At 49.4% G+C, this 13,079-nt stretch overlaps 2 protein-coding genes across 2 annotated transcripts in view; both read left to right on the top strand.

Moving 5' to 3' along the window:
- Positions 1-3,518, top strand: part of LOC137532377 (uncharacterized) — a 91,494-nt gene extending 87,976 nt beyond the window's left edge. Inside the window, exons 4-5 of the mRNA XM_068252809.1 lie at positions 302-385; positions 1,195-3,518. Coding sequence (XP_068108910.1) covers positions 302-385; positions 1,195-2,796 — 1,686 coding nt within the window. The 3' untranslated portion in view covers positions 2,797-3,518. The remainder of the gene's footprint in view (positions 1-301; positions 386-1,194) is intronic.
- The window catches only part of LOC137531849 (platelet glycoprotein IX-like), a 128,839-nt gene continuing 116,095 nt past the window's right edge, over positions 336-13,079 (top strand). The window contains exon 1 of the mRNA XM_068251826.1: positions 336-418. The gene's annotated coding sequence lies outside the window, so the exon portion shown is untranslated. The remainder of the gene's footprint in view (positions 419-13,079) is intronic.

Genomic DNA, 13,079 nt, shown 5'->3' with positions numbered 1-13,079 from the left:
CGCCTCCTCTGCCTCTATACCGCCGCCTCCTCTGCCGCTATACCGCAGGGCGTTCCATCCACCTGTCTTTCTACTACTTCCTGTTTATGGCACGTGCAGCCGCGTCATGCGTAACCAGGTTAAGCATAACGCGGCTGCACGTACCGTAAACAGGAAGTAGTAGAAAGACAGGTGGATGGAACGCCCGGCGATATATCGGCAGAGGAGGAGGCGGCGGCTTTTCGTGAGTGGCATCGCGTGACAGGATTGCGGCTGGAGAAGGGAGAAATGCCACTAATGATTGTTTTTATTTTCTTTACAGGAGGCCAGGAGGAACGGAGGATCTAGCGGCGGAGGCGGCATCAGAGAACTGCACGGGCAGAGGGAGAAGAGGACCTCGGCTGGAGTGAGGAAGAGAGGAGCGCGGCTGCAGGAACAGGTGTAGTATTAATGTGAAATTATTGTGGTGCAGTTTAGCGTTAGTGTAGTACAGTACAGTACAGTACAGTGTAGTGTAGTGTAGTGAAGTGAAGTGGTGTGTTCACTTTGAGGCATTGCAGTGTAGTGTAATGAAGAGTATTGAAGTGATGTGTTGTGTTAGTGCAGCGTAGTGTAGCATAGTGTAATGTAGCATAGTGTATTAATATGTTGTGTTGTGTAGTGAAGTGTATTAATGTGTTGTGTAGTGTTTTGTATTGCATTGCTGTGTAGCTTAGTTGTTAGGGTAGCAGGGATTAGTGAATTGTATATGGGCAGTGTAGTGTAGATAGAGTAGCTTAGACAGTTTTAGGGCATAAAAGTTCCATAAGACGCCCCTGCAATATAGACGTACCTAGGTTTAGTTTATTTTTTTTTTCCTTTATTTTTGCCCTCTAAACCAAGGTGTGTCTTATATGCCGGAGCGTTTTATATGCCGAAAAATACGGTAATCTATCCTACTATAATTATAGTCTATACTTAGTCACAGTCTAGTAATGTTACTAATCCCTGAGATGGGCTCACAGTGTAATCCTTGCCATAGTCCCTATTATACTAGGACAATATGCAGACTACATGCAGCCTGTGTCCTAGTTTAGACCAGGAAGCTGGTGCTGTACGGTTGGAGTGTAATACAGTATGTCTCTGTGCTGCCCTTAAAAAAAAAAATCAGCTTTGCCGTCACCCCTCCCCCAGGCAAATGATAAGTAACTGGTTGTTCTGGATTCCGAGAATCAGAGACTTTCACTTTCGTTTCCTCTCCTGCTGCCAGTGATGGCGTCTGCTGATCTGAGCGAGGAGCTGGAGTGTTCCGTCTGTCTGGCCATTTATACAGATCCTGTAATGCTGAGATGTGGTCACAACTTCTGCCGGGTCTGTATTGATCGTGCGCTGAACTCACAGGAGGGGTCTGGAGATTATTCCTGTCCTCAGTGTAGGAAGAGGTTTAGGGACCGGCCTGAACTACAGACAAACATTGCTCTGAGGAACATAGCAGAGCATTTTATGTCTACTCAGCCAGATCAGGAGGAGGCCGGAGTCCATTGTACTTACTGTATCCATTCTCCTGTCCCTGCTGTTATGTCCTGTCTGCACTGTGATGCTTATATGTGTGATAAACACCTGAGAGTCCACAGCAAGGCACCAGAACATGTCTTATGTGCCCCCACCACCTCCCCGGAGACCAGGAAATGCTCCGTCCATAAGGAAATACTGGAGTATTACTGCACTGAGGATGCTGCCTGTGTCTGTGTGTCCTGCACTCTGGCTCTAGAACATCGGGGACACCAGGTGGAGACACTACAGGAGGCCTCTGAGAAGAAGAAGGAGAAGCTGAGGAATGATCTGCAGACACTGATGGCAGAGACAGAGGAGGCTGAGAAAAGAGTCCAGAGTCTGGAGGAACGCAGGAGAAAAGTACAAGAAAAAGCAGCTGGTGAAGCAGAGAGAGTCACTGCCCTGTTTAGAGACCTCAGGAGACGGCTGGAGGAGCTGGAGAAGAGGGTCCTGAGTGACATCACAAGGCGGGTACAATGCTATGATGACATCATTAGGCAGCTGGAGATAAAGAAGGCGGAGCTGTCCAGGAAGATGCGTCACATTGAGGAGCTGTGTCACATGACTGATCCACTGACTGTCTTACAGGGATCAGACACAGGTGACTTGTGTGACACGGAGGGCAGACATGATAAGCAGCTCCATGATGGAGAGGATCTGGATGTGGCCGGCATCTCGCACACATTACACACAGGACTGGCTGATATCATGTCTGGGGTAACTGGGGGGATCTATATATATATACAGCCAGCAGACATATTACTGGATGTAAACACCGCTGGTAATAAGCTACTTATATCAGCTGACAGGAAAACTGCATCCAGGTCACCTGCAGGGGAGAACCGCCCAGAAACACCAGAGAGATTTCAGTATAATATTCCTCAGGTGTTGAGCAGCCAGAGTTTCTCCTCAGGGCGACATTACTGGGAAGTGGATGTTGGGGGATCAGAATGGTGGGCAGTTGGGATGTGTTACCCCAGTATAGCCAGGGGAGGAGAGCAGTCACTGATCGGATATAATAACAAGTCCTGGGGTTTGTACAGGTGGGGTAATCAGTGCTCAGTGATACATGACAGGAAAGTGATCCAGTTACCTGATGGGATCCCCAGTGACAGAGTCAGGATATATCTGGATTATGAGGCCGGGCAGATCTCCTTTTATGCCCTGTGTGACCCCATCAGACACCTCCACACATGTATTACCACCTTCACTGAGCCCCTCCATGCTGGGATATATGTGTATAGATGTTGTATAAAGATATCTGGGAGGAGTCAGGGAGTGTAAGAGCTCCGCCCACTGGTGACATCACAGGGAGAGGATTGTGATTGGCTGATTGTCCTGCCAGTAATTACTACCTGTCTGTGCGCGACCTAGTGGACAGTGTCATGCACAACGGGTTACAGAGGCGGGGGGGTCGGGCTGGGGTTGCCCCAGTATAGGGAGTTTTGTTGCCCCAGTATGGCTAGTATAGTGCCCCAGTATAGCTAGTATAATGCCCCAGTATTGTCAAAAACCTGAGCGGTTCTTGCCTTTCTCATGATTGCTAACTCAGTAAAGGACCAGCCCTTAAAGCGTTGCTATCATATAAATCCGGCATAGCGGGGTCTGAACCCTCTATAACAGTAATTATAGATTGACGGTATACCTTGAAATGAATCAGAGCACTCAGTATAAGATTTTACATAAAAATTGTATTTGCTTATCATACAGCATATATACAAAATATGAACAGTTCCAAGTAGTGTTTCCCTCTAACAGTATTCCATCTTATCAAGGCTTTATAGCCAAGTGTTCATCAATCTTCTAAGTACATTCAAAAAGAATATAACAGTTGTGTTATGTAGAATAAGATCAAAAGTAGTCTCATCTGTATCAATAGCTGTGTATACAATAGCTGTGTAAAACTTGTAGTAATCTTCCTAAAGAAATAGCATACAAATAGCTTCTAAAAAAACTTCTTGCTAACATCTTAACAGAACTTAATGCTGAAAAATTAATAAAGTAAATCACCAGAATATTAAGCATATTACCCCTTCTCTGTCATCTCTTCAGCATCTAGAACCACGTGTGGGAAGGTAGCTTCTGCCTCATGTGTCTTCTCGGGAGATTGCTGGGCTTCTGCAAACTATGAGCTTACAGCTCCTACTTTTATAGTGATTGGAGGCAATATGGCTGCCTAATCTGGAATTTCCCTGAATCCCAGGCTCTGATTGGCTAAAGCTTCCATGCGTCAATTCGCTATCTTTGACATTTAAAATACCCATAACACTTTTTTGTTTTGAATACCTTAATTATAATATTATTGTAACGACTGGTGTCAGCAAGAACAGATATTTCTGATTATTGGTGATCTGCAGTATCACCGATAATACAGACGCTATACCTGATTGTGTGGTGATCTGCAGAATCACCAATAATGCGAGTATAGCTAGACACAGGACAACCAGATGTACAGATAGGTGCTTGGTGCAACAGTAATACAAATGGGAATACCCACTTTACCAGAGGAGCTGGTAGTGGGAGATATCTTTATTAAAGACAGGAATAAATTCTCCAGCACGCTGGAGATGCAACTAGCAAAGAGTTCACCCGAAGAGCGGGTGATGTACTGTAAGACAAAGGGTGCTGATCAGCCATGGAGCGGGTGATTCAGACTGTACTGCACCAAGTGATCACCTGAGGGGCAGGTGACTATGACTGTACGACAGTAACGGATCACCTGAGGAGCAGGGGATTGAGACTGTATTGCAGCTACTGATCACCTGAGGAGCAGGTGATTAAGACTGTACTGCAACAACTGATCACCTGAGGAGCAGGTGATTAAGACTGTATTGTAGCTACTGATCACCTGAGGAGCAGGTGATTAAGACTGTACTGCAACAACTGATCACCTGAGGAGCAGGTGATTAGGACTGTACTGAGAATCCCTCACCAGAGACTAGTCTCACTGGTGAGGGCAGAAGAGTCAGACAAGCAGGTTCGGCAACAGACGGACAGATGCAGTACAAAGACAGAAAGCCAAATCAGAGTAGTGTTGAGGCTGAGTCGGCAACAGGATCAGATAGGCAGAGGTACAGATTCAGAAAGCAGAAGAGTAGTCAGGGCTGGCAGAAGGTCATAACAAATATACAATGCAATTAGTACTTTACGCTATCAACAAGTCTGACTAAGTGTGGATCCCCAGCTCCTGCTGGTTCTAGCACACTTTGGGATCTGACTAAGGTCTGAGTGCTAACACGTAGCATTTGCAACAGCAGACACCGAGCGACTGACAGGCAGGTCCTATATATACTGAGAGCGCTCCCCAGCGTCGCCCCAGTCACTTAGCCAATCAGAAGCACAGCTGGAGTCAGCTGACCGGCCGATCAGCTGACTCCCCTTCTACTTGCATAAAGGTCCTGTCGCCTGGCGCGCGCGTGTAGCCCTCAGTCTATGAGCCACTGAAGGACCAGGCAAAACTCCACCATGTAACTGCGCGGCGGGAGCCGCTGGCTGAGACGCGGAGATAGCCGCCATGCCGCTCACCGCCACGGCGGCATCTCCGCTATCTATTACAGTACCCCCCCCCCCCTGACACCTTGTGCGCTGACCACGGAGATAATTCCACAATCGTTACAGTATGACCAGCCAAACCGAAATTCCCAGTGTAGAGGGAATTTCCGATTTGTACGTTTTTGTCGAATATGGTTCTTATATCTTTAAGAGCTTTAAAGAGACTCTGAAGCCTTAATAAAAATGGCTTTTTTCCTTATATATAGCAGGGGTATGTGTGCACCTGCTAAAACGCCGCTATCCCGTGGCTGAACGAGGGTCCTTTCCCCTCCAAATCCCCCCTTGCAAAATCCATGACCAACTTGGTTGTAGATTTTGCTACCCCTGTGCGCTTCCGTGTGAGGCCGGGCTATGAGCTGCAGCCCTGCCTCACACGCGTCTATCAGAGGCGGATCTCCGCCTCTCCCCCGCCGCTCTCAGCGAAGGAAGACTGAGAGGGGCGGGGGAGAGGCGGAGATCCGCCGCTGATAGACACGTGTGAGGCAGGGCTGCAGCTCATAGCCCTGCCTCACACGGAAGCGCTCCCCGGGCAGCACAGGGGGAATTTGGAGGGGAAAGGACCCTCGTTTAGTAGCCGCGGGATAGCGGCGTTTTAGCAGGGGCACACATGCCCCTGCTATATATAAGGAAAAAAGCCATTTTAATTATGGCTTCAGACTCTCTTTAAAAGACTAGATTCAGAAACCAAAGAGGACTTCCTTTCTGAATGTGTGAGATTTATTCTGAATCCTACCTTTCAAATTACTGATCCGTCCACGTCAGTGTAACGATCGGTGTCAGCACGCAGAGAGAATCTGATTATTGGTGATCTGCAGTATCCCCAAGAATACAGATATATACCTGATTATTGATGATCTGCAGAATCACCGATAATACAGATATATTACTAACCTCTGGACACCTACAGTGGTGTGAAAAACTATTTGCCCCCTTCCTGATTTCTTATTCTTTTGCATGTTTGTCACACTTAAATGTTTCTGCTCATCAAAAACCGTTAACTATTAGTCAAAGATAACATAATTGAACACAAAATGCAGTTTTACATGATGGTTTTTATTATTTAGTGAGAAAAAAAACTCAAAACCTACATGGCCCTGTGTGAAAAAGAAATCGCCCCCTGAACCTAATAACTGGTTGGGCCATCCTTAGCAGCAATAACTGCAATCAAGCGTTTGCGATTCTATATCTTCTTCTTCTATATCTTCTTCTTCTTCCTCTTCTTCTCTATCGTGTCTTGGTTTTCCTTTCTTTTGTAATATTTTTTTTTTTTACTTCATTTGTGGAAATATTTTATTTTAATAACACCATAGTTATATTTGTGTTGATGGCATAATAGGTAGGTAGTGGCACATTGCAAGCCACAGCACCTTTTTCTGTGTACCCTGGCGGTGGTAAAACACAGGCATCAGCAGGAGGAGGAAGTAGTTGCAAGTTGTAGTGTGGTAATAGCTGGTAGGAGAGTGGGTGGGCAGGTGGCAGGCTGGCAGCAGAAAATAGTTCTTCTTCTGTTCTCCCTGGCAGTGGTAGCAGCACACAGACAGCAGAAGCTCAATGCAGCTACAGGAGGAGGAGTAGTGTGTGTCAGGCAGTGTGATGTGACTGACATAGTAGGCCCTGGTTCCTAGCGGTGGTACCAGGGCCGTAAATAAACAGCATGAGGTTCCAGACAGCGGTCGTGAAGCCCACATTGTGTCCAATACACAATTGGGACAGCACAGTTTTCAACCCGGACACCTCTAAATTAATTACAATTTATTTATTTTTTTTTCAAAATAATGCAGGCAGCTATTTTTGAGCGTAATAGCTGGTGGCACATGGGCAGCAGCACCTTTTAATGTGTTCCCTGGCAGTGGAGACACAGACAGCAGGAAGAAATACAGCAGCAGCAGGTGTAATGTGTATATGGCAGACTGGCATTTGGCAGCAGGCAGGAGGGCAGGCAGCGAGACATAATAGGCCCTGGTTCCTAGCGGTGGTTCCAGGGCTGTAAATAAACAGCATGAGGTTCCAGACAGCGGTCGTGAAGCCCACATTGTGTCCAATACACAATTGGGACAGCACAGTTTTCAACCCGGACACCTCTAAAATAATTACAATTTTTTTTTTCAAAATAATGCAGGCAGTGAGGCAGCTATTTTTGAGCATAATAGCTGGTGGCGCATGGGCAGCAGCACCTTTTAATGTGTTCCCTGGCAGTGGAGACACAGACAGCAGGAAGAAATACAACAGCAGGCAGCGTGAGGAGGTTGAGTGTGTGGCAGACTGGCAGCAGACAGGAGGGCAGGCAGCGAGACATAATAGGCCCTGGTTCCTAGCGGTGATTCCAGGGCCGTAAATAAACAGCATGAGGTTCCAGACAGCGGTCGTGAAGCCCACATTGTGTCCAATGCACAATTGGGACAGCACAGTTTTCAACCCGGACACCTCTAAAATAATTTAATTTTTTTGTTTTTTTTTTTCAAAATAATGCAGGGCAGGCTGAGGCAGCTATTTTTGAGCGTAATAGCTGGTGGCGTATGGGCAGCAGCACCTTGTAATTTGTTCCCTGGCAGTGGAGACACAGACAGCAGGAAGAAATACAACAGCAGGCAGCGTGAGGAGGATGAGTGTGGCAGACTGGCAGCAGGCAGCAGGAGGGTAGGCAGCGAGACATAATAGGCCCTGGTTCCTAGCGGTGGTTCCAGGGACGTAAATAAACAGCATGAGGTTCCAGACAGCGGTCGTGAAGCCCACATTGTGTCCAATGCACAATTGGGACAGCACAGTTTTCAACCCAGACACCTCTAAAATAATTTAAATTTTTTTTTCAAAATAATGCAGGGCAGGCAGCTATTTTTGAGCGTAATAGCTGGTGGCGCATGGGCAGCAGCACCTTGTAATGTGTTCCCTGGCAGTGGAGACACAAACAGCAGGAAGAAATACAGCAGCAGGTGTAATGTGTGTGCGCCACTTCATGTCCCCCTCTCGCCGACAACAGGGGCCAGGAATTCGCCTTCCACCCAAGCCTGGTTCATTTTGAGAATCGTCAGTCTGTCCACAGACTTGTGAGACAGACGAGATCGCTTCTCAGTGACGACTCCACCGGCTGCACTGAAGCAACGCTCTGACAGTACGCTGGAAGGGGGGCAGGAGAGCACTTCCAGGGCGTACTGCGCAAGCTCGTTCCAGATCGGCAGGTGCTTGACCCAATACTCCATGGGATCAACAGGGGCAACGCTGTCAAGCCCGCTGAAGGACCCCATGTAGTCAGCCACCATGCGGGTCAAGCGCTGTCTGTGACTGGAGAAGGATGCTGCTGCAGGCACCTCCTCTCTAGTCCCTGGCAGCTCTACACTCATGTAGAGCTCATTGGTCAGAGACAGCAGGTCTGTGGTGCGCGTGCGCTTGCTGCTGGTGGATGCAGGCACCTGCTGCTGCCTCTGTGCTGGCTGGACAGTGGGGGTGGATGGCTGAGGGAAGGCTTCCTCCAATCGCTCAACAAGGGACAGCTGCAAATCCCTCATTTGTTGCGCACGGTCTCCTCCTGCAGGCAGGAACTGGCTGAGCTTCCCCTTCAGACGTGGGTCCAGCATCATGCAGATCCAGATGTACTCCCTCTGCTTCATCTGGATGACCCTTGGGTCCTTGCGCAGGCACCTCAGCATGTGCACTGCCATTGGGAAGAGTCTGGCCACGTCTGCTGGCACATCATCGGCAGCCCCAGAGCCGACAGTGCTGTCCGCCTCTTCCTCTGCCTCCTCCACCTCATCCTCTCTCCACCCCCGCACCAGTCCAGCTGCGCTCTGCTGCTCCCCCTCATCAGCAGCAAGGTCAGGGACCTCCACTAACTCCAAGCCCTCCTCCTCAGAGGTGGCCTGTGAACACCAACTCCAAGCCCTCCTCCTCAGAGGTGGCCTGTGAAGCTGCCTGCAGCTCCTGCTGGTCCAAGGCTGCTGCTCCCTCTTCCAGCAGTGCATACAGGGCCCTGTCCAGCACACACACCAAGGGTACCCACTCGCACACCATTGCATGGTCCCTGCTTACCATGTTGGTACGGGAGGTTGGTGGTGGCACGCCCAGTTGCAGTGATGGAGGCAACTGTTGCTCGTGCAAGGTACTGGCTGACAGCCTGCCTCTGTTCAACCAGACGCTCCAACATCGCCAGGGTGGAGTTCCAACGAGTTGGAACATCGATCATGAGCCGGTGCTGTGGCAGGTGCAGCTCCTTCTGCACCTCTTCCAGGCTCGCTACGGCTGCAGGCGAGTGCCGGAAATGACGCACAACCTTCCTTGCCGCCTCAAGGAGTCGGTCCATCCCCTGGTAGGTCCGCAGAAACTTTTGGACTACCAGGTTCAGGACATGTGCCAGGCAGGGGATGTGGGTCAGGTCTCCCCTGATGATTGCAGCAACCAGGTTTGCCCCATTGTCGGACACCACCTCTCCGACTCTGAGGCCTCTGGGGGTCAGCCAATTCCTCTCCTGCTCTCGGAGTTTGGCCAGGACATGGTTCGCCGTCAGTTTGGTCTTCCCCAGGCTGACCAATTCCAGCAGCGCTTGGCAGTGGCGGGGCTTCACGCTGCTGCTGAGGCGGGGGGTTTGGGCTGGTGTGCCGGAGGATGGAAGCGGATCAGAGGAACCTGCTGCAATTCCGCTGACCCAGCATGGTGGCACCACCCACTGCATTGTTGCTGCTGCTGCTGCTCTGACAGTGCCTGATGCTGCTCCCCCCTCCTCACCCCCTTCCACCAAGCTGACCCAATGCGCGGTGAAGGACAGATAGCGGCCTGTCCCAAACCGGCTGCTCCACGAGTCCATGGTGACGTGGACCCGTTGACCCACCGCGTGATCCAGCCCTCTCCCGACATTGGCCATCACAGAGCAGTGTAGTGCAGGGATGGCCGTGCGTGCAAAATAATGTCGGCTGGGGATTGGCCAATCGGGGGCTGCACACGTCAGGAGCGCACGCATGTCGCTCCCCTCCTGCACAAGGGAATAAGGCAGGAGTTGGGAGCACATGGCTCGTGCCAGCAAGCCGTTCAGCTGACGCACGCGACGGCTGCTGGGAGGCAGAACCCTGACCACCCCCTGGAAGGTGTCGCTGAGCAGGGTCTGGCAATGCCTTTTGCTGGCACGGGAATCAGTGGAGGGAGCAGAGGAGGCCACTGAGGACTGGCTGCCAGAACAGGCCTCAGTGTCGGCGGCAGGAGTTGCAGAGGGAGGAGAAGCAGTGCGTTTCTGACGCACTCCTGCTGATGCTGCTGGAGGAGGTGGAGGAGGGCGGGTGGCTGCTGCCGACGGCTTCGCAGTGGTGGCGGGTCTGCCACTGCCACTGCCAGCTTCCTTCAACTTCATGAACTCCTCATGCTCATTAGAGATGTAGCGAACGGTTTGCCGGCGAACGGTTCCAGGCGAACATTGGGGGTTTGCGTTCGCCTGCGCCAGGCGAACTTTTCCGGAAGTTCAATTCGCCCCATAATGCACTATGAGGGTCAACTTTGACCCTCTGCATCACAGTCAGCAGGCACATTGTAGCCATTCAGGCTACACTAAGCCCTGGAGCCCCACCCCACCTTATATAAGGCAGGGTCCGGCGGCCATTACACTCACTCGTGTGCCTGCTAGTGACAGAATAGGGACAGCTGCTGCAGACTTGTTCTTCTAGGGACAGATTAGTTAGGTTCTTGGCTGCTTAGTTTGCTCCTGGCTGATTGTTATTGCTTTTATAGCACCCTAGCTCTTGTCAGAGCTCATCCTGTACTTTTTTTTTTTTTACTGTGTGTCAAACTGACACTTTTGTTGCATGCACAGCCTTGCTAATTGATAGTGTGTGTGTGCCACTGCCAGCAGCCCAGCACATTCAGTGACTAACTGCCTGTGTGTGTGACAGGGAGCTGCACATTGTACTACCCAGTACTGCATATACCCAGTACCTGTTGTGTTTACTTAACCCACCTCATCACTGCATATACCTAGCTTTGTGTTGAGTGAACCCAGCTCACTGCACATAACTACCTGTTGTGTTGAGTGAACCCAGCTCACTGCATATACCTACTACTTGTTGTGGTGAGTGAACCCAGCTCACTGCATATACCTACTACCTGTTGTGTTTACTTAACCCACCTCATCATTGCACATAACTACCTGTAGTGTTGAGTGAACCCAGCTCACTGCATATACCTACTACCTGTTGTGTTGAGTGAACCCAGCTCACTGCATATACCTACTACCTGTTGTGTTGAGTGAACCCAGCTCACTGCATATACCTACTACCTGTAATGTTGAGTGAACCCAGCTCACTGCATATACATACTACCTGTTGTGTTGAGTGAACCCAGCTCACTGCATATACCTACTACCTGTTGTGTTTACTTAACCCACCTCATCACTGCACATAACTACCTGTAGTGTTGAGTGAACCCAGCTCACTAAATATACCTACTAACTGTTGTGTTGAGTGAACCCAGCTCACTGCATATACCTACTACCTGTTGTGTTTACTTAACCCACCTCATCACTGCACATAACTACCTGTTGTGTTGAGTAAACCCAGCTCACTGCATACACCTACTACCTGTTGTGTTGAGTGAACCCATCTCACTGCATATACCTACTACCTGTTGTGTTGCGTGAACCCAGCTCACTGCATATACCTACTACCTGTAGTGTTGAGTGAACCCAGCTCACTGCATATACCTACTACCTGTTGTGTTAAGTGAACCCAGCTCACTGCATATACCTACTACCTGTTGTGTTTACTTAACCCACCTCATCACTGCACATAACTACCTGTTGTGTTGAGTAAACCCAGCTCACTGCATACACCTACTACCTGTTGTGTTGAGTGAACCCAGCTCACTGCATATACCTACTACCTGTTGTGTTAAGTGAACCCAGCTCACTGCATACACCTACTACCTGTTGTGTTTACTTAACCCACCTCATCACTGCACATAACTACCTGTAGTGTTGAGTGAACCCAGCACACTGCATATACCTACTACCTGATGTGTTTACTTAACCCACCTCATCACTGCACATAACTACCTGTTGTGTTGAGTAAACCCAGCTCACTGCATACACCTACTACCTGTTGTGTTGAGTGAACCCAGCTCACTGCATATACCTACTACCTGTTGTGTTTACTTAACCCACCTCATCACTGCACATAACTACCTGTTGTGTTGAGTGAACCCAGCTCACTGCATATACCTACTACCTGTTGTGTTTACTTAACCCACCTCATCACTGCATATACCTAGCTTTGTGTTGAGTGAACCCAGCTCACTGCATCCTACTACTACCTGTTGTGTTTACTTAACCCACCTCATCACTGCACATAACTACCTGTTGTGTTGAGTGAACCCAGCTCACTGCATATACCTACTACCTGTTGTGTTGAGTGAACCCAGCTCACTGCATATACCTACTACCTGTTGTGTTGAGTAAACCCAGCTCACTGCATATACCTACTACCTGTTGTGTTGAGTGAACCCAGCTCACTGCATATACCTACTACCTGTTGTGTTGAGTGAACTCAGCTCACTGCATATACCTACTACCTGTTGCGTTTACTTAACCCACCTCATCAGTGCACATAACTACCTGTTGTGTTGAGTAAACCCAGCTCACTGCATATACCTAGCATCCCCCCGAGATGGACAAAATGGACAAACCAGGTAGAGGAAGAGGTAGAGGCAGACCCAGAGGAAGGCCACCAGGCACCGGCAGGTCTGTGCGAGGTGATGTTGCTGTGATTTCATGCGGACCTGCCCGAAAATACAGTGCTCAGAAGAAAAAACGTGCCATCACTTCCCAAAATCGTGAGGAGGTGATTGAGTATTTAACACAGAACACCTCATCTCCCGCAGCCACCAGCGCTACAACAAGCACCACATCCGCTGCATTTGACACTTTGCAGGAGTTATTTGGTGGTGGTGGTGGTGAAATCACCGATTCACAGCCACTACTGCAACAACAAGAAGAAGGCGCAGGTACACCACCTCCTACGTCTGAGTTAGGTGGCGATAGTATGGAC

This window comes from Hyperolius riggenbachi, chromosome 9 (genome assembly GCF_040937935.1).
Source record: "Hyperolius riggenbachi isolate aHypRig1 chromosome 9, aHypRig1.pri, whole genome shotgun sequence".
Taxonomy (NCBI): Eukaryota; Metazoa; Chordata; class Amphibia; order Anura; family Hyperoliidae; genus Hyperolius; species Hyperolius riggenbachi.
The sequence above is the reverse complement of the archived record's forward strand: the minus strand, read 5'-3'. Positions and strand labels throughout refer to the sequence as shown.